Source organism: Stigmatopora argus, chromosome 17, assembly GCF_051989625.1.
Source record: "Stigmatopora argus isolate UIUO_Sarg chromosome 17, RoL_Sarg_1.0, whole genome shotgun sequence".
In the NCBI taxonomy this organism is placed as follows: Eukaryota; Metazoa; Chordata; class Actinopteri; order Syngnathiformes; family Syngnathidae; genus Stigmatopora; species Stigmatopora argus.
The window spans coordinates 1,384,737-1,407,060 of NC_135403.1; the positions used below are offsets into that span (position 1 = coordinate 1,384,737).

At 42.0% G+C, this 22,324-nt stretch overlaps 3 protein-coding genes and 1 long non-coding RNA gene across 6 annotated transcripts in view; 2 read left to right on the forward strand and 2 right to left on the reverse strand.

Moving 5' to 3' along the window:
* Nucleotides 1-824, reverse strand: part of pomt1 (protein-O-mannosyltransferase 1) — a 123,438-nt gene extending 122,614 nt beyond the window's left edge. The window contains exon 1 of one of the 3 annotated variants that reach the window (XR_013305878.1): nt 641-824. The gene's annotated coding sequence lies outside the window, so the exon portion shown is untranslated. The remainder of the gene's footprint in view (nt 1-640) is intronic. The other 2 variants (XM_077624466.1, XM_077624464.1) reach the window with 2 other exon arrangements.
* Nucleotides 1-22,324, forward strand: part of LOC144091824 (uncharacterized) — a 46,435-nt gene that overhangs the window by 403 nt on the left and 23,708 nt on the right. The gene's annotated exons all lie outside the window — the stretch shown is intronic.
* LOC144092094 (uncharacterized) lies at nt 814-22,176 on the forward strand. Its single transcript, XM_077624873.1, has 6 exons — nt 814-817; nt 9,977-11,150; nt 11,512-11,594; nt 15,941-16,049; nt 16,415-16,708; nt 20,289-22,176. The coding sequence occupies exons 1-2, from the start codon at nt 814-816 to the stop codon at nt 10,726-10,728; spliced, it is 756 nt and encodes a 251-aa protein (XP_077480999.1). The 3' UTR covers nt 10,729-11,150; nt 11,512-11,594; nt 15,941-16,049; nt 16,415-16,708; nt 20,289-22,176.
* Nucleotides 15,016-22,324, reverse strand: part of LOC144091819 (fibrinogen C domain-containing protein 1-like) — a 45,186-nt gene continuing 37,877 nt past the window's right edge. The window contains exon 8 of the mRNA XM_077624471.1: nt 15,016-16,192. Coding sequence (XP_077480597.1) covers nt 15,933-16,192 — 260 coding nt within the window. The 3' untranslated portion in view covers nt 15,016-15,932. The remainder of the gene's footprint in view (nt 16,193-22,324) is intronic.

Here is a 22,324-nt window from a genome sequence, read left to right on the forward strand (position 1 = left end):
AAAAATAGGGGGAAACTTTGAATTGGTCTCACAGCTCTGGGGTCCTGGGTTCAAATCCTGGTCACGTGCACCTGTGTGGAGTTTGCATGTTTTCCCCGGGCCTGTGTGGGGTTTCCTCCGGGTACTCCGGTTTCCTCCCACATTCCAAAAACATGCATGGTAGGTTGATTGGACACTCTAAATTGCCCCTAGGTATGGGTGTGAGTGTGCATGTTTGTCCGTCTCCTTGTGCCCTGCGTTCGGCGGGCCACCGATTCAGGGTGTCCACCGCCTCTGGCCCACAGTCAGCTGGGAGAGGCTCCAGCACCCCCCGCGATCCCAATGAGGATACAGCGGTTCAGAAAATGAGATGAGACCCTGCGAGCCTCACTCGGTGTCTTTTGTGTCTTCGTCTGTCTTCCAAAAACCTCTTAGAACAGTAAACAAGCACGCGGTGTTGTGGGTACGAGGTCGATAAAGAAAAACTTTAATAAAACCAAAATGAAGTCTGTTTTATACAGCAAAAATGCATATGAACAAAACGCACTGGTAATTGCCATAACTCTTGCTATATGTGATTAGCATGACGAGAGGAAAATGCGTACAGCCGCTAGCATTAGCCTGACAAGTATCCAAATCTCATCCGTAAGAATGTACTCACAGCGTTGACATCAGATCAAACGTGACGGGCGGTTCATCGCATACAGGTGGCGGAAAACGAAGCTCCCCCAGATCCGGTTCGGTATGCTCAGACGAAAAGTATTTTTCGTAATACACAGCGGCGGGTTCTTCTTCTACATGTTCTTACTGTTTGCTTTTCAGCAAGGTTGCCAGATGGGTAAGACAGTTTCCAGCCGAATCACACTTGTAAAACCCTCCCAGTTAAAAAAAAAAGCAGACCAAATTTAAAACTCACGTTCAAGATAAGGTGGGTGTCCGATACAAACCAACACCATATTTTCATAATACTATAGCCAGGGGAAAAATGTCCCTCGAATATCGCGAATATTGTAGACCAGACATGGGCGCGAGAATCAAAAACCACGGAATAGGATCACCCCTATTATTACTACCATATTACCTGTTTTCGCCCCTATACAGAACTATACAGGTACACAAGTACAGTGATCAAGAAGAGTATTTGTGAAATATTACTGCTATAAGCAAATGAAAAGACTAACGTATTAATATCTAAATATAATCACTTTGTTTCAAACTGTCAGCCATATTGAAAGTTTCTAGCCGATTTCTCAAAGTACTAAGACCACGTTTTTAATCGGTATTGCCGTCATTGTTTGGGGGGGAATTAAACTTCCACTTTGCTCCTCCGCGCTATCCAGCCGTCAATTAGCCACCCAGCAAGCTCTATTTTCAGATAAGTACTAAATAACCTTCATCAACAAGTTCGATCGTCCTCATGCTTTAAAAAAGAAGAACAAAGCCTTTAACTGATTCATTTATAACAGACAATGGTGTTTTTAGGTCGTTTTGTGACCTGACATGTTTTGATCCCACGCTTAGTCAGGCGAGAACAGTAATTCCTCAAGTATCACAAATATTGTAGACCACACATGGCCACAAGAAGACAAAATGAACTAAATACAACTAAGAACAAAGACTTTTTGCCTGTATACTGGAAGAGCAACCGGAAAACTTGGATCACGAAAGCCTTCACAAACTGTTTCGTTCCGAACATGAAGCTATACCTCGCTGAAAGGGCCCTCCCCTTCAAGGACTTGGACTCAAACTCCATTAAACCTGTTTTTTTATATCAAGCGGAAAGGAATTATTTTCACTGTGAGTACAGTACTTAAAGTATTGACAACATTTTAAATATATAGATCAGTGGTCACCAAACTACGGCCCAGCGCAACTGCTCATTTTTATTTTATGTTCCATGGCTTTTTATTCTATGAAGAACCCAGAGAGAGTTATTTAGTTATTATTTATTTCATAAATAGTGTTATTTATCTCCTGTTTTTTCTGTGAAGAACTCATAGAGGGTTATTTAGTTATTATTTATTTCATTAATAGTGTTATTATTTGTTTCCTGACTTTTTTTCTGTAAAGAACCTGGAAAGGGTTATTTGGTTATGTGTGGCTTTCTAGAAAACAATAATTTTTTTAAGCTCCCCTACGATCGTCACACTTTTTCTGTTACAAACTGACACTGGCCCCCCATCAGAGAAGGAAAAAAGTTATGTGGCCCTCACAGGAAAAAGTTTGGGGACCCCTGATAGAGATCATATTTAGATATTAATACATTAGTCTTTTCATATGCATATAGCTGTAATATTTAATAAATACACTTCTTGATAATTGTTCGTGTACTTGTATTTCTGTATAGGTGCAAAAACATGTAGTATGGTAGAAATAATAGGGGTGATACTACTTCACAGTTCTTCGATTATCGCGGCCATGTCTAATACCTGTCAACCTGTTTATTGATTATTGATATAAAAACTTTTGTACTGGATTTTTTTAACGTTTTTTGCAGTGGTGTGCCATCGGGGCCTTCAGGGCCTTCTCTGCTGGCCTAAGAAATATCTGAATCACAGACTGATGTCAATTATATTTTATCCTTGAATACTTCAGCTTCCTTTCATTGCTTTCCCCCTGGTTGCACTGCTTACCGACGTGTGTTTTCATATTGAAGCATTTAACCAATCACATTTCAGCCATTATTTGTTGCCAGGGTCAGAAATCTGCCTTAAGGCCTTCACAATCAGTTCTGCAGGCTCTGCTGCATAAAACAAGTGTCGATAACACAGTTGCTTTAACCAATCAGATTTCGAGTTGGCGACACCAAGGCCTTCTCGCAGGCATAGAGATACGCCATCGCTTACACAAACTATGTTTGGCTAGTGATAGAGTAGGCGGGCCAAAGCCAGAGTGAGTGAGCCAGAGCTCGCAAACTCCACCTACAACGGCCGACGGAGGAAAACAAATGGACTTGTGTTGGGATATTCTGGGATATTATTATATATGTGCATATTGTAAAATATGAGCATATTATTATATCATTCTTACAAAGAGGAAAGCTCGATATAACAAGGACACTTCCCCCACAGCTGGCTTCGAGGACATTTAATTGTTTTCAGGACTATTGACCGGACAGGTCACCATGTTCCGGGCCGAGGACTGTTGATCTGAGTTCGCAATGAAGATCTGTGAAGGACTCTTAAATTGCTTTGACTTGGATTCCGGCAGATGGTGATAATCGAATCAACTTCCGAAAATACTCGCATATTGTTTAAAAATACTGTTGCTCGGGTCACCTTGTATAAAATTATTATGCTTACTTGTGCAAATTCTTACGCAGTTGTTTTGGTTTTCGATCCGCTCGGGTCACCTTGTATGCTTACTTGTGCAAATTCGTACGCAGGTGTTTTTGGTTTCCGACCTGATATGCAATTGTTGTGGCAGTTGGTTTTTGACCTTGTGTTATTCGGTTAACTTATGCAATTGTTTGAATCAGATTACCTTAAGTGTTTTGATTATGCGCGACTAAATGGACAGAGGAGGATGCCGTTTCTTCAGAATGCTCCGGTGACGAGGACGAGCCAGGACTGATTCTCACTTGGAAGTTTTAACGCTGGAATATGTCAACGATGTCTCTCTGTTTTTATTAAAGTTAATAAACCTATCATTTTTGGTCCTTCAAAAGCTGGGGTCAACACACCGAAAAGTAATCCGGGCGCTGCTGATCGACATCTGGGAAAGACCGTGCGCACGGCGTCTGATACCCTTTGCAGGCTGGATTATTCGACGGAGCGCCTGGATTCTTGACGGTTGAAGACTAATCCAATTAAGGGAGACATCCGGGGACATCTCTGGTGAGTCCGCATGAATGTCTGCATGTTGCGACAGAGGCTCCAAATGCGCGAAAGGGGCATTTCATGTGAAGGTCCATTTTGAGAAATGAGACTCGCGTCCTGGGGACGGCGACTTTAAAACCCTGTGAATGCTAGTCTCTGACAGGTAAAAAGCGTGAGTTTGGGCGTGTAGACATGTGTAGTTTATAAGAAAATAAACCTAGGAAAAAAGGAGCCTAAGGAAAAATACAGATAAGACAGGTAAGCTTAAGGAAAACAAACGAAGGGCGGAAAAGGTTAAACATAAACCTCCTAAAAATAAAGATAAGAAACAAAGCTACTACGGGGCTACACACGAACTCACTTCAAAATGGGGAGCTCGAAGGATTGGAGATTGGTAGAAAATCAAAGCACTACGAAGGTTAAACACCTAAACTTACGAGAAAAAGATGGGTTTGCTGGCCAGCTTAAAATGCATAAAATAATAAACCTGCAGGATAATATACGCACTAAGGATAGAGGTAATATATATATATATATATATATATATATATATATATATATATATATATATATATATATATATATATATGTATATGTATATATATATATATATATGTATATGTATATGTATATATATATATATATATATATATATATATATATATATATATATGTGTGTGTGTGTGTGTGTGAATGGAGATAAAAGCGAGACAACTTGTTCCAGAGGTACTAATTATTGTTTTTGATGGCGAAATAAGGGTGGGAAAGGCAAAAAGTGCTGTTTTCGTAAAAAATAGCGGGGCCTCCTCGGCTGGTTGATAAGAGTGAGGCGACGGGAACGGGCTGTTTTGTAAAAAAAAATAACGGGGCCTCCTCGGCTGACGAAGAAAATATTTCGAGGCGGCGGGAACGTGCTGTTTTGTAAGGAAAAAGCGCGGGGCCTCCTTGGCTGACGGGGAAAATATTTACCGAGATAGGTGGCAAGAGCGTGGGGATATTAGCCAACAGAAATCGAAGAAGGGAGTCGAGTGAGTTGAACAGAAATAGATGAATAAGTTGTACAGAAATCAATGGGTGCTGCGTGCTGGTTTGTGGAAAATTGGGGCATATATCGCGTGATTTTTTTTTGGGGACCCCTTCCGTGAAGACATTACAATAATTGGCCTTGGGGGTGCTGAAGCAAACTTGAGGGCAAAAAAATGGGTTTTGCTATAATATAGTTATGCTGGCAGCATATTTTGACTATGGGGTCTTGGCAAAATATTGTGCCATAGTTGGATATCGGAAGAGGAATTAATTTAACTTATTATAGATTACTGGTAGTCTTCTCTAAGATGCGTTATGAAAAAAAGAAAAAAGAGGCGACATTTCAAGCATGGTACCTCGCTGGTTTGTAATCAAAGATAAGAATGCTGCTCTTGCAGCGAGTGTGAAGGTCACAGTTAGCAGCTAAGAGCACGCTTCCGTTAGACTTTTCATAATAAGAGCGAAACATGGTCTGCAAGGAATGCAGGGTTCCGCGATTACCTTCGCATTTATTTTTTGGATTTAATCAGAAATGTCTTTCGAGGTGATAGAAAATCTGTTTGGCAAAGATTGATTTGGTAAAAGCTTTGGAATTGGGAATAGAGCAAAATAGCAATTTTTGACCAATTTGTGGATTTCAAAGGGCTCTTAATTAAAGAGAGCTAGTTTTTGGAAAATAAAAGAATATTAATACTGTTTTTGAATGGTTGGTTTGTTCAAAATACTTTAACATAAGAGATTGGCTGGTTAAAGAAAAAGGAATGGGAAAATTTACAATATTATGGCATATTGGTGTCAATTTGTGGGTCCTTTATTAAACATTGAAAATTGTAATTAGGAAATGCCTAGTAAGATTGATTTCTCTAACTTAATGATTGTAGATTTTTATTGTGGTAACAGAGAGCCATAGGAAATAGCTCTGGTCTTAAGTAAACATTGTATGAGGTGATTTGCGAATTATATTGGATTGGATAACTTTATTCATCCCATATTCAGGAAATTTCATTGTGACAGTAGCAAGAAAAGGCATAGTTATAAGTTAGACATTACAGTCAAAGGCCACAGAACAACAAAGCAAAGGCAAAAAGCACAAAGTACAAAGCAAATCAAAGTCAATGGGATCATTAAGACAATGATAGATCTGAAAAACAACTTAAGGAGCAGGTTAAGAAAGAGCGAGACCAATTTAAAGGAAATAAGTTTATTACCGGACTGCAAAAATGGGGAGAGCTCAAACAGCGTGATCGCTCACAGTCTGTCGTCCTTGCAGCTCTCACTGAATGACCAGTGAGTGAGTCTTATATACAGGCAAAACTGACAGTTGTCAGCAGGACTTTGAACAGATATGTTTCAGTCATTTGTAGGGCCAAAAGTAATTGATCAATGTCGGACAGTTGAGTATTTGTGCTGACATGTCAACCCAATCACAAGACTAAGATTGATTATTCAGTCAGACAGTTGAGTGTTTATTTGTATGAGAACGATGCTTTTATACTCACAAAAACTGATAAAATCTTACAAACAGAAAAGCAGCAAAAACACAAAACGAGCTACGAGTTTCGGTAGCAAAAATGGATAGACTCAAAACGACGTAAAGTTGGACAAAAACTGGAACCACACACAGGAAGTCTTCCACGAGATGGGGAACTTCTGCAGATTGTGATCGATAGAGAATATGCAGAGTCACTCTTCCAATTTCATCCGCACAGTTCCTCAGTAGTCTAGAGCTGAAGAAAACAGAATCAGGGCAGAACTCCTCGACTCTGTTGCTGCTAAGCGCCGACAGCTCTTCCATCTTATCCCACGATGGAATGGTTGGTCAGAAGCGTTGCCTCTCCTCCCGGCACTTTTGTCCAGCTCCGAAACTCCGGCGGCACCGAGGTGTTGCTCCTTCTGCTGCGTATTGTAACAGCTATGTCCCATGTGTGTGACAGCGTAGGCATGGCTGAATGGTTCCAAAAAAAGAAGTAGCCGAAAGAAGCCAGGCTAACAGAAGAAGGAAAGTTGTAAAAACATTAAAGTAAAAAGTAAAATAAAAAGGGATGTATTAAGAAATATTAAAATGTAATTTAATAAAAAGATAAAAGGGCTGTAAAACACGAAAAACATAAGAGTGTACAGAGCTACTCCCACTGGCTCCCGCGTGAACGGCGCCATCTTGGAATCTTAGGTATTGAGAGTTATTTGGTTGTTAATGATATCAGGCATGAATTTAACAATGCAGAAAGGGCATGAGAAAATTCATGACATTCATCCACATAATTCGGTAAATTGTACCTGGCTGGGGTAGATACAATAATTGATTTAGGATAGGCATAATTTCCCTAGGACTGAAGAAACATGGAGTGTTTTAAAGTGGACCGTTCTGAGCGGGGGAAATATGCTTTGGCATAGGTCATATTGATGACTATTAGGATATTACGGATTGGATAAGCATTGATCAATTGATACAACCAAATGACATTGCTGTCTATTGCTTTAGGGGCATATAAATTAAGAGAACTTTAGCCAAAACTTACAGCATTGCAATTATGGGGTTAATACACCTAAATGTTACAGTGATAACGATTGAAGATATCAAGCTTCGATAAGTGGGAAAGGAACAATTCTCCAAGTTCCAAAATCTGGCTAAAGAAACAGATTATGTTTGTCGCCTTGGGTTTTGACAAAATGCGTTGGCGGATGAATTCTGAGATATTTGGGGAATGGGGATCCCATATCTACAACAAATTGGAGGGAAATGTGGAAATAGGCTCTATTTGGCACTGGATGCCCAAATTCTGGTGGGGCCTTTCGTGGTATGAAACTCTCCAAATTATAAAATATCAACCTTTGAGTAATGCTTTAAGTAGATGGGTTGTCTAGGAATAAAATGGAATGGGCAAAATTCGAACGGAATGCGAGATACATTGACGACTACTAAAACAAACTTTAGAGGTGAAACTATTGCCACCTCAATTCTGCGTACAAACGGTTAAACTGATAGCATTAACAGGGGGTGTAACTTAATGCAAAACATGGAGGTAAAGTTTTTACAAACGGTTAAAATACTTGAGGTGGGTGGGTGTGTTTCAATGTGTCACAACTTTTCCGTTATTGCATTATTGGCGAAAAGATAGTTAATCACAGCCACTCGCATGGCAGTCCTCATGCTGACGGACTGGGGCGATGAACGGCGGCAATTGAACTTCCAAAACAAATTTCTATTTGTAGATGTGTTGCACGCGAATCTAATACATTAATTACCTAGTTCCTTCTGGAATTATTATTGCTGACGGCTCAGCAAATTTGGGTGAACTACCAAGAAGCCCCACTGGGGATGGTGATTTACATCTGTGGTGAAAATTTACGGGTCACTGATGTATGGGTGAACGATCCAAATTAAAAGACTAGTGATTAACGCATCAACCTTGCGGTTTGAGGATCTACTAATGAAAGCGGGGTGGATCCAGACCTTTCAGAGTGAGGAGTATTCCTGGTGTCCTCAAGAATTTGTAGGTTTTCTCCGGGTACTCCAGTTTTACTCCAACAAACCAAAATTATGGATGCTAGACTGGTTGAACACTCTAAATTCCCTGATTGAGTGTGAGCGTGGATGATTGTCTGTCTTTTGTTTTTATTAGGCTGGCCACCGGGATATGAGCTATCAATAAGATATCAAGGTGGAAAAGGATTTGGAAATTTGAAATTTATTCCTGAAATCGCCGATAAGCCTTTCAGGGATGGAGGTGGCAGGACAAAAACAAAAAGAATGAAAAATAATTTTGCCAAATGAAATTTTGACGAGAATGCAGCGGCAGTACTAAACTTAACGTGGAGGAACAAGTAATCTGCTCTGCAATGGGAAATTTGGGAACGCTGGGGGTGAAACAAAAACAAAAGACTTGTTTAGGAGGGCTGCCATTTTGAGTCATGGGAAATTCCATGCCTCAAAATGGGGGATTGGTAGCCTTGGTACAAAGGCACTACAAAATTTATGGATTTAAACAATATGCAAAGAATTTTTGCAGAGCAAGTTTGACTTGTGCTTGGCATAACCCCCATATACGGCCAAAATGCGGGCAATTTCCAAAAGCTACATATCCATTTCAAAGGATGCATATGGATTTTATAGAGAACGTGTGGTACATAACAGCCCTAAGCGGAAATTGGGGAAGCCTTGTTGCAGAAACTGGTCAAGATTGGTAAACTTGGATGACACACGCATGCGCAAAAGCCATCAGGCCTCTGATAAAATTAACCCATACGGTGGGGGGATTACAAATCATTATTCAGACTGACAAATTAACTTGTGGAAAAGATCCTTGTCTGACGTTTTTTCTAAGTCCATGGTCGGGTGGAGAAGACCCTTTTTTTTTTTACAAATTTTACATTTGTGTCTCACCAGCAATGACTATGCCTACGGAGTATGTGAGAAAACCGTCAGAGACGGAAACACCCAGATCCGTCATAGTAAAATTGGAATCTGAGATGACCAGGGCTGAGGAATTCATTTCGGAAACATGGATTTCCCAAACAGGCAATAATTGGATGTTGTTGATGGAAAATGCAGCTATTACTATAAATCACTATAAACCTGCATAACATGTATGGGGCCCCGACCTCTCTTACGAGTAGTACCCGCGCAAATTACCCCTAATTGGGTAAAAGAGATAATGATAAAAGATGTAAGCCAAATTGTGAGAAACGGAATAATGTATACCCTGTTCCAAGAGCAGCAAAGGACAAAGCTAACTTTTCAACACATGTTGCCTTTGATCATTTTACCTGCTTAAACCTTACAGGGCATGGTCTGAAGCTGGGGGGGTGATAAATAAGACGTGGTGTGCCCACATACTAAAACACCTTTCACCTGTCCGCCTTTTCACTATATCATACCTGTCAAGTTATATATTTTCCCATATTTTATGTTTTTTTGATTATTTCAAATTGTGTATGCCGTATAACAATTGTTGTGCGGGATTTTTTTTTTTTTTTAAGTACAATTTTTCTAAAACCAATGTTTTTGTCACGTTTAGTTGGGATTTTTGGTTGGAGGTTTGTTTGCGTTTTCTTCTCGTGTGTGATGTGTGCGTCTCACCTCTTATGACCCTTCCTGGTTTCCCTTCCTCTCGAAAACCAGCTGCGCAGGTTTATAATTAGTGTTTGGTGAGGTCTTTTGTGGGAGTATTACTTTGTTTACCTTGGTGACGGCGGCCATTTTGAGGTGGGGCAGGAGGGTGACGGCTGTTTTTGGGCATGGCACGAGGATGACCGCTCTCATGCAGGTGACATTCCGGCGTGCCGCTCACTAGTTCCCGTCCTGACGAGCCGCTCACTAGTGCCCGTCCCGACGAGCCGCTCACTAGTGCCCGTCCCGACGAGCCGCTCACTAGTGCCCGGTTCCGATGAGCCGCTCACTAGTGCCAGGCGCAGCGCCCCGCTCCCGTGTTCGCGTTCCGGCGCCCAGCTCCCGTATTCCCATTCCGGCACCCTGCTCTCGTGTTCCCAGTGCCTCGCTTGTGCGGCCGTTCCGGCGGCCCGATTTTGTGCACTCGTCCGGGCGCCCCGCTTTTGTGCGGCCGTCCCGGCACCCCGCTTCTGTGTGCCCCGCTTTTGTGCGCCCATTCTGGCACCCCGCTTTTATGTGCCCGACGGCAGCGATCCTCTTTCCGGGGACCCCGACAGCGGCGATCCTGTTGGCGCGGGCCCCAACAGCGGCGGCGATCCTGTTGGCGGGGGCCCCAACGGTGGCGGCGTGGACTGCGAGGCCGAGTGCCGAGATCCCCACGGCGACAGCGACAACAAGGCCAAAGGTGGAGACACCCTCAGCGACGGTGACTATAGGGCCGAGGGCGGAGACATCCACGGCGAGAACGAGGCAATCACCCTTAAGACTTTTCGGTCGAGGCGACCTTTTGGGTGAGTCGCTGCGCACCAACAGGACGGTCAGGAGACCGTTCAGGTGGAGGCGACCTGCGACAGTGCTGTCACCTCTCCAGAAACTGTCCAGGGCAAGAGACGGGCCAGCAAGGCGCCTCCTCAGGGGCCAGCTGGAACGACCTTCCGCTTTGTTGCGTTTTTTGGGTGGTGTGTGTGCGTGTATCCCTTGTGTGTGCTGTCTGGGTGATGTGTGTCTCACCTCAGCTGCGCATGTTTATAATTATCCCTTGTCCATCTATTTAAGGCAGTGGTTCTTATCCTGGGTTCGATCGAACCCTAAGGGGTCGGGGAGTCGGTCTCAGGGATTCAGTGGAGCCTCTGCCACGGAGGTCAAGACACATCAACTCATCAGATCTATTCACAATAATGTGTCTTGTGTATTTCCCCATCCACGCAAGTGCCAAGGTGGGTCAATCCTCGTCGTAGATCTCTCTGACGAATCACATAGTTGGCGATGTAAGCAGGAAGACACGATTATGGCGCTGGATGACTTACTGACAATTAAAATGTTCCAAATTCTATAAGGGTGGGAGCTAAAAAAGTATTTATGTTTTTCTTTGGCTTCAGTTGTATTTCTTTGCACCTCCTGAAGGCGACCCGGCGGCTGAGTAGTTAGCGCATCGGCCTCACAGCTCTGGGGTCCTGGGTTCAAATCCAGACTTGACTTAAAACACAGAGTTCCTTTGCGATTACAATGGAAAAATATGTTTTAATTGCTCTAATTCACAAGCCCTCAGATTTTTTTGCTTTAAATCTACTTTTACAGTGGCCAACCTCCTGTGATCTACCTTGTTCAAGCAGGCAACATCCCGGCTGGGGGTATCGGCACAGAGGTTGGAGGGAGGGCAGGTAAGACCTATCTGATTATAAACAAGGGGCACCAAAATGAAGTTGTTCAATATCCAAGGAAAGCCTTTTCAAGCAGCTGTGAGAAGTTGTATATATTAGCCCAGGCTATCGGCACCACACTGAGATCCTGATGAGACCTTAATAATAATTAATTCCTTCATTTTCTGAACCGCGCTATCCTGACTAGAGTCATGGGGGGTGCCAGAGCCAATCCCAGCTGACGAGGTGGGGGACACCTTGAATTGGTGGCCAGCCAATCGCAGGAGAAAAACAACCATTCACGCTCACACTTATACCTAGGGGCAATTTAGATTGTCCAACCAGCCAGCATGCATGTTTTTGGAATGTGGGAGGAAACAGAGTACCCGGAAAAAAAACCACGCAGGCCCATTGAGAACATTCAAACTCCTTACAGGTGGACTGAACTGAATTTGAACCCAGGACCCCAGAACTATGAGGCCGACGCGCTAATCACTCAGCCGGCGGGCCGCCCCCTTAACAATAATTCACTCCTATTATTACTACCATACATACATGTTTTTGCACCTATACAAAAAACAATACAACACAAGTACAATTATCAAGAAGGGTATTTATTAAATATTACAGTTATAAGCATATGAAAAGAGTGTAATGTAAAAAAAAATACTTTACATACTGCACTCAGTGAAAATAGGTCCTCTCCGCTTGATATAAATCCCCCACCCCATAAAAAAACAGGTTAATTGGTGTTTTAGTCCATGTCCTTGAAGGGGAGCACCCAGGGTTCGGCAATAAAATATTGGTAGAAAATGATTGCTGTATATTGCCATAAATATATTTTCAATTGGGCTTTCACGATGTAAATATATTTATGTTTATGCTAAAAAAATATCAATTATTGGTCACCAAACCAAAATTATTTCCAATAATTTTCCTGGGCCATTTTCCCAGGTGTCGGCAATAAATAATTGGTAGAAAATTATTGCAGTATATTGCCATGAATATATTTTCAATTGGGCTTTCACGATGTAAATATATTTATGTTTATGCTGAAAAATTATCAATTATTGGTTGCCAAACCAAAATTATTTCCAATAATTTTCCTCGGCCATTTTCTCTAACGTGCGAAAACTTCGCAAATGCATGTGCGCAAAAAACACGCTTGCATGCACATTGCTCGCATTTCTCCATGCAAGCAAGGTCAAATGCTGTGTGCTCTGTGTACAGGGTACGTACGTCCGCACACGGCAGTATTGCGTGTGCATGCGTAATCCACGTGATCACAATGCAGCTAATTATTGGTCGGGACACTTCGAGCTAGTTAATTGGCTTATGCATTTCCCCATGTTGACCGCACGCTTTGAGCTGCGCATCACTAATTGCGAACGTTATTCCGTACTCAACATTAACTCAACATGTCCAAGAAGAACGAAGTTTTGGTGAGACTCCATTTTGGGATCACGAGTTCGTCTCTCGTATCGTATCATCCAATGCTCCTTTGGAAGGTTCCCCCATAAGTTTTGAATTTTTTCATATAAATCTACAACCGCAAACCCAAAAAACACAATTTTCTTCTTGATTTCGGATGGGAACTTCAGGGTTGTACTCCCAGGGGTCATCAAAATGTAATTTTTGGGGTTTAAATCTATTTTTCCCATTAAAAAATAATAACAATTTTCTCACACTAAGTGCCAATATAATTTTCGCCTAATTATTGAAATATATTTATATTAATTCCTTACAGTGCCGTACCGAGGAATTTAGCGCCCCGCAGCAAGTTCTAGACGGTGGGCCACCTCAATGTCAGAACTCAATCATAGTCAGTCAAATGTGATAAATCTCATTGAAACTTAGCGAGTTACAGTCCGATTTTCTTTTGTAAATTTGCAAAATATTAAAAACTGGATTTAGAAATATATTGGAATAATTTTCAATTATTGATTTCTAAATTTAAATATATTTATGTTCTGCGGCCTAAATTAAAATATATTTATTTTGCGAGACAATTATATTTCTGACACAAAAATGAAGATTTTCCAGGCCCTGGGAGCACCCTTTCAGCAAGGTACAGCTTTGGGTTCGGGATGAAACAGTTTGTGAATACTTTCGTGATCCAGGTTTTCCAGTTGGTCATCCAGCAGACAGGCAGGAAGTTTTTTTTATTGTTTTTTAAAGCATGAGGATGGTTCAATTTGTTGATTAAGCCTGTCTTTAGCATGAAGCCACACAGCAGCATCCCAACACATGTCAATGATGATGATGCAGACGATCAGTTCATCTTTGATAAGGAATGTCGGGGAAGGCACCCTCTTCCAAAGAACTTGCTCGAGGAGATAACCATTCTCTTCAGTTATGTTAAGGAACTCTTCCCCTACGTACCGTGTTGCTGCCTATTCTGGCCGGAGCCTGGTTGCAGGGCAGACCTCGCACGGATCGCTGCCCTAATATTTGTCATTCTTCTTCTGTGGTGAAATTTTTCTTCTTCGGTGCGTCATTCTTCTTCTTCGGTGCGTCATTCTTCTGCAGTGAAATTTATCTTCTTCGGCGCATCATTCTTCTGCAGTGAAATTCTTCTTCTTTGCGGCTGAGCGCCACCCAATTCATCGCCGAAGAAGCAGAGCCCTGAATTCCGCCATTTTTCATCTACCGTCTTTCAGTTGCGATTTCAACGTGAATTTTGACATTTTTCAGAACTTTTTTATATGTAATATAAAATATGTGATGTCCAGAAGGCTTACTCTCAGGTTTTCTACAAGGAGTTTCCTTAGAGATTGACATAATGAGCACCTCTCCTCTAATTCATCACCTACTCTCACAAAGTAACAAGTACCTATCTAGTAGTTTTGATCAGAGAAAGGGCAGGAAAGAGACGTGACAGCAACACGTTCGGTATGCTACACTTTTGTGAAACTACGTAACATAACAGAAACTTAAAATTTAACTTAAATGAACTTAGCTTACACACACTTAAAAATGGATGTAATCTTGTGCTATTACCGAGGCAAAGGTGTTAATGTATTCCACCGTTGCTTTCGAGTTGGAATTTGCTGCTTCCCCATTCCTCTCAACTGAATGTATCCCAGTTCATTTTTAAAAGTTATTGAACCAGCCACAACTCGCTTTGAATGTTTCCGCTGCTGTCGAAGTCTCCCCTTTCTTAGCTGCTTGATATACTTTCAAGTCATTGTATATTACGTTGGCCTTGTCACAGATGATCGTCTCGGTCACGCTATCTCCCGCTAACTGTTTCTCCTTTATCCATATTCAAAGAAGCCTCTCTATCTCGTCATGAATATTACTGCGCAGCTTGGAAAGGACCACCTTAGCGGCCACTTTGGGAAGTGTCTCGTATCTCAAATTTGTCTCGTATCTCAGGGCAAAAAAAATCTCTGAATTTTCCTCGTATCTCAAATTTCTCGTATGTTGGGACACTCCTATGTCAAGGTATTACTGTACATGTTTATTTTTGGATTACATGAGGGTACAACAATTGAGCATATTCATACATTGGTTCATAGCATCAATGGTTACAAATAGTTTTACTTAAGAAGCATTCAAACGTCCGTCAGGTTGGTCTGGTCGATTGTATAATGCCCTGTGGTTTGTTACTTCTCTTTCATAGCCTGTACATGTTACTAACGGCCGCAGGCTGTGTGTTGTAACAGAGCTGGGGGGCAGAGCAGGGGGTCAGGATAGCATTTGAGGTTGTGAGCAAATGAAAGACGGGTAACAAACCAGAGGACACTACACCACTAAATAGCAGATAACCACATAGAAAACCAAGTTATATAAAGCTACCCCAATAACATCCAGAAGCTCAGAGCGGCGCACACTCAGAGGGAAACAAATACGGTAGGACAAAGGGTAGCGATTCTCAAATTCACCACAGAGCAAAGCAGAAGAACATTTCATGATCCAGAAGAAGCAGGTGGAAAAAAGGGCAAGAACGGAGAACACAGACCACGAAAAACATGGAGCGCCTCACAACCTGCGGCAAAGTGACAATGAGCGAATCAAAGTTCTTGATTGAAACGGCAGAGAAGGATCCAGTGCGGCGCAAGAGGATCCTTAAGGATATAAAGGAACTGCCGCTTGCAAAATACCAGAACTTGCAATTTCGGATCAATAGGTTATAAGGCTATTATTTTTTTTGTGACTCCCGGCATGTTTTTTTTTTTTTTTTTTTAAATCCAATATGGCTCTTTTAACATTTTGGGTTGCCGACCCCTGAACTAGAATGTTGATTAAATAGGATTAATTGGCAGAACAAAAAGGGCAGCATCTCCTTTGAACACATTTATTCTTGGCAAAATTGAAAGTTGGCATGTCTGTCAAGCTCTTTAAAGAGATTTTCCATCATTTAGGTCTAGGTCGGGGGCGAATCTTCATCTCGGTGAATCTCAGTGAGTACTGCCATCCCGTCCAACTGGACCACTCCACGCCGTCAGCATATGAAGCGTGGCCTCCCCCCAGGTACTGGCCATTCAAGTTTGATGTGTGACAGTTACGATACCACCAGGCACCCTGGTAGTATGTAGCGCAGTTGTTTTCCGACTGGTCGAGGTCTCGGTCCTTAGTAGTGAACGCCATGCCGGAATGCTTCAGGAGTGAATCACCTGCAAGCACATGTGGCCATCTAGTAATAGCTTTCATTTACTCTCTTACATCAACCGTATTTTTCGGACTATAAATCACACTTTTTTCATATTTTGGCGAGGCCTGCAACTAATACTAAAGTGCCACTTTTATTTGTGTGTGTGTGTGTGTGTGCGTGTGTGCGTGCGTGCACATACATATGTATGTATGCATGTATATATTTACATGCAAAATCCACACAGGTGAACGTGACCTGGATTTGAACCCAGGACCCCAGAGCTGTGAGGCCGACGCGCTAACCACTCGCTCCACCGGGCCGCCCTAATGAACATTCATTCATCTTCCATACTGCCCATCCTCGAAAGGGTTGCAGGGGTTGCTGGAGCCTAACCCAGCTGACTTTGGGCGACCAGACTACACCCTAGACTGGTCGCCAGTCACTCGTAGGGCGCACAAAGAGACAAACAAACATCCACACTCCCAATTATACTGCCACCAGTGGGAATTGAGCCCGCACCTGCCCACACCAAAGTCAGGCGAGTGAACGTATATGTATATGTATGTATATATATATATATATATATATATATATATATATATATATGTATATATATATATATATGTATGTATATATATATATATATATATATATATATATATGTATGTATATATATGTGTGTATATATATATGTATATATATATTATGTATATACAAAAAAACCTTACGACTCGTACGGTGTTTAAAAGTTTTTTTTGGGGTTTGTAAGGGGAATCAATAATCATTTATAAGGGCAGTTATCGGTAGAGGTTGAGAGGTATGCAGCCTGGAAAAAATTGTGGCCAGCTTCCGCTGAAAGAGACTTTGGAACAGCAGCCTGCTGCACATGATGAACTTGTGGATGATATGTCGCTTGGAAATTCCTTGGGGCTGGAGGTTGATGAGGCAGATGTGAATGATCTAATCGCCGAGCACCACGAATAACTCATGACACAGGATTTAATCGACTTACAGGAGAGTGAACATTTGTTGCCGGAACTCAGTAGCGCTGAGGCGGTGGAGGAGGTGGGGCCCCTGGCTACAAAAGATATTAAAGACATGCTCGCGAAGTGGCAAGAGGGTTCGGATTTTATAGAAAAGACTCACCCTGACAAGCTGGCAAGTGGTCGCGCATTATCGTATTGTGATGACATTTGCATGCGACATTATCGAAATATTTTGAAGGGTAGACAAAAACAAACAACTCTTGATGCGTTCGTTTTGAAGACTTCGGCGGAGCGGCCAGGTGGTGTCAACCCGTAGAACTATGTAAGGCAGGGGTCTCAAACTCAATTTACCTGGGGGCCGCTAGAGGCCGAGTCTGGGTGAGACTGGGCCGCATCAGGATTTCCACAAGAAAAGCGCTGATAAAATATTCCAACGTTATCAAATATCTTTATTTTTTAACAAAAAATAATAAATTAAATAAATTAACTTAAAGATGAATAAAAAATAAATCAATCAGTAATACAAAAATAAAATAATAATAATGAGCATACAGTAGATATACACTGGCTGGCTAAGTAGAGAAAATGAATTATTTTTATTCCGTTTCAAATGTCTGTATTAACAGCTCTTTAACCTTTAACTTTCTGTACTTGAATGGTACATTGAACATGAAATATTCTGAACACGGCTTCTCTTGCCTACTCCTTGCTGCTAGAGACCTGGCAGCGCTTCTTCTCACATAGCTGAGCCACATTTGGCTTGAGGGAGGAAGCAGTGGAGACCCTCAGTAGAGCTTGAAGATGCTCATCAGTAAGTCTGGACCTGTACTTGGACTTATTGAAGTTCAAGGTGGAGAAGAGCTTCTCACACAAGTATGTGCTCCCAAAAAGGCACATGGTCCGCTTGAACATTCGGGAAAGTTCAGGGATGCTGGGGGTGAACTCTCTCAAAAATTGCCCAAGCTTGTCTGCTTCTCCACTCACCTCCCTGAACTTGACTTTGAGTGCAGAGTTGCACTGCAGGTCAATGAACTCCATTTGAAGCTCAGGAGGGGCATCTTGCACATCAAAGGAGGAGGGGTCCGCAAAAATGTGAAATGTGGCTTTGTGTGGCTTGAAGTCTGCAAATCTGTGATCAAATTCCTCCTGTAGCTTCGAAATGGCCTCAACATACTTCTCACCACTGAATGGTGTGCCTGCATCCACGAGAGCCTTGCATGCTGGGAAATGGCAAAGGTTTGTCTGAGAGAGCTGGGCTTTCCATAACACAAGTTTAGTGCAGAATGCTCTCACGTTGTCATAGGCAGCACTGACAAGTTGCCCCTGGCCTTGTAGCTTCTTGTTCAGTACATTAAGCTCATGTGTGATATCAACAAGAAAAGCCAAGTCCATGAGCCATTTGGGATCACTTAGCACAGGAACAGCAACCCTGTCTATCTCCATGAAGTCTTTTACTTCTGCTCTCAACTCATAAAATCTCTTCAACACGTTTCCCCTGCTGAGCCAACGTACCTCAGTGAAGAAGAGCACATCCCCATATTCTGACTCAATTTCCTCTAAAAAAAGCACGGAACCTTCTGTGCTTTAAGCCCCTGGATCTGATTTGGTTGATGCATTTCACTACGACAGACATTACATTGTCAAACTTCAGGCATCTGCTGCAAAGGGCCTGCTGATGGATAATGCAGTGCAGAGCTATGGCCTCCTCCACACCCTCCTCTTCCAGTTTTTTTTTGAACAAGTGCTACCAGTCCATTCTTCCTCCCTGTCATTGATGGGGCTCCATCGGTTGTTATTCCAACAAAGCTCTTCCATGGCAAACCGCCATTCTTAATGGCATCACACAGCTGGTGAAATATTTTCTTAGCGGTGGTCTGGCCATGCATTGGAATTACTGTGAGCAACTCCTCCATTACTTCAAAATTGTCATCAACACCACGGACATATATTGCAAGCTGGGCAGTGTCTGTGATGTCTGTGGTCTCATGAAGAGCCACTGAATATACACGGAAACATTGTGCTTTCTCACACAGTTGATCATGTCACTTGACAGGTGAGAAATGCGCTCTGCCACGGTGTTGGCAGAAAGGCTGATGTGGTTGAACTGACTTTTCTTTCCTGGACAGACAATATGTGCAGCCTGTAATATGCACTTTTGGATAAATTCACCTTCTGTGAATGGCTTTCCTGCTTTAGCAATCAACTCAGAAACGGCGTAGCTAGCTTCGACTGCTGCATTACTGTCATTGGTAGCCTTCTTCAAGAAATCCTGTTGCCTCAGAAGACATGTTTTAAGACTGGCAACCTAGTTGGCTCTCTCATCTCCCTGGTATTTTTCGTACTCCTCAGCATGTCTCGTAGTATAATGACGTTTCAAATTGTATTCCTTGTGCACCGCAACTTTTTCAGTGCAAATGAGACACGTCGGGGTGCCCCTGTGTTCAACAAAGAAATATTGCACTCCCCACTTTTCTTGAAACTGTCTGTGCTCATCACCGACCTTTCTCTTCACGGCAGGCTTTGAAAGAGACATCTCTGGGGCTCTGTAATATGTTTTTCCACTTGGAATGAGTCTCGGGTTGATCTTTCACTTTCAGTCGCGCGGGTCTGTGGCGCATGCGCACTTTCGCTCTCCGTTTCACTCGCGGAGATGGCTACAGACACTGACACAGGCTGGATCACGGATCATAGCGCCTCATTCAGTTCTATGCTGAGAGCAGCGGAGGAGTGTGCGCGCCGAGCGGAGTGATCGGCTTCACGGCTTCTCCTCCGCCCAGCTGATAGGAGGAATGAATGAGTTAGTGAGCGAGGCACTGGACAGCCCGGCCGATGTCCCGCCCTCCAGAGCCGTATACCTCACCGTGATTGGTTCATTCAGCTCCGAACACAACAAGTGTCATTCATATCAATCTTGCGGGCCGCACGAACATTAATCTTTCATATTAAGACGGGGGCCGCAAATTATCGTCCCGAGGGCCGCAGTTGGCCCGCGGGCCGCGAGTTTGAGACCCCTGATGTAAGGTAAAAAAGATTACAACAAATTTAGAATTCAGTTTTGTTTGAAGTTACATTAAATGTTGAGTGTCTGTATATAGTTATCCAAGTTAATTTAAATTTGTTTGTTCGTTTCAGAGTGCATTGTTGCCGTGGATAAATTCCCCCCGAACACCCCCCCCGCCTCCGTGTATGCCGCTGTCTCTACCCTCCGCGAAATGTGTCTAATTTTACTCCAATTAAACACATTATTACTATCAAACCACTCGATATTTATTACTTTGTCAATATATGGCGAATTATAAGAAATAAAACATTTTTTCCAATCCAATATCCTGTTTTTGGTGTTTTTTTCAGAGGGTTGGAACGAATTAATTTGTTTCCCATTCATTTCAATGGGAAACGTCCGCCCGAGTTATGAGAATCTCGTCATACGATCTCAGTCCCGGAACGGATTAAGATCGTATGTCGAGGTACCACTGTACTATGGATTTATAGTGATAGTGGAATCCAAATTGTGTTAACAGAATAATTGACTGAATTGACAAAAGGTTCCATATTTCGTTATGAAATCATTGCGCCTACATAACGAGGTCAACCGGACAACAAAATATGGACATCCTATTTAGTAGACCATACCAAACGCCATTATTCACTACACGATTGGAACTAGAGGATGAGACTAATCTGGCTATCTGCATAAAAGGAAAACTTTAAAGAAACGCATTGAATTTGGGTTGGCAGAGGGAGACTGTGCTTCTCAACAGGAAACATGGACGAGCAATCCAAAATGAGAACGTCCGTACAAGTGTTGCTGACCAACCAGCAGACATGAAAATAGTGGGATCCATCTTGTGCACTGTAAGAAGGTTCTCTCAATTGAAACGTATGAGGAGACAGGTAATATAAACTTTTTGCCGTGATCAGACGTAATGGCAAGCACTCCAATATTTATTGGAAAGATTATTGCTTGGGGAAGCAATGCCATAACCATAAGGAACTTTTTATATTGGTTTTATTGTCTCCATTAAAAAAGGTGAAAGCGTTTCAATTGAGACTAAACCTTCTTACAGATAGTTAAAGTAAACAATTAGAGAGAAAAGAGAAACTACAATGGATAGAAATGTAACTAGATTTTAATTTTATGCCTGACTAGTGAAAAAATATTGATTAAGAAAGTTTTGTAGGAGATGATTGACAAACTCCAAAGACAATGGAATGTTACATTTGATAAAAAGACTACTAGGTTGGGATATTTTGAATTTCAAACAACTGAGTTTAATATGCAACGGGATACACATTATTGAAGGAATTGGGACTTGATTAGTATGCATTTTATAAGTAATGGGTTTGATTTTCTCTAAAGGACACACTTATGCTAAAAATATTAACCCTGACAAACAAGGGGTGATTACAATTTAGTGGGTTCAATTCTATTCAGAATTATAAATGTGTGCATTTTGTTTCTGGATATTAATTGATGTGAATGTAACTGTTGCAGAGAACGGGAAAGCTGTTTTCCTGAGGAGAAAGCAGCCTGGTTTGCTTTTTGTATTTTTCCTATTTTTAGTATGATTAGTTCATTTGTGTAATTGCAGGAAAGGAAAAAACAAATATGGTTTTTGATCTTAACAAGGAAGCAGTGATCATAATAGAATACCAGCTAGCATATTTGATTTTGACTGATGAAGCATTTACATTTTCACAAACTATAGTGATGGAATAAGTAAGAGTGTTGCGATTTTTGTTCATTGAGGTATTTTAGCCCAACCAAATAGCTGTAAGCAAATGTTAAGCACGTGTTGAAGACAACGACAGAACACAGCAGCTAAAGCATCAGCGCAAACACTTGCTGCACATTATGCACAGCAACAAGGGCTGAGCCGATCTCAAAAACAGTCTGCAGACGAACTGTACACAGCTAGGCCTACCGTGCCTACCAAAAATGTATTCCAAAATTGAGCCATGGATGTCTCAAGAGGAGGGATAGTATAGTCCCAGAGGTCTCCAAACCTACTTTAAATATTTTTGCAGAAACTGTCTCACCTGCTGTAGACACAACTCTCAAGGCAATGAACGACCCAAGCGCGGAACAAGGCAAACAGGGACCTATCACTTCGAGGTTCTGAACATGGATTTCATCGAACTGAACCAAAGTGGCACATACAAGTACT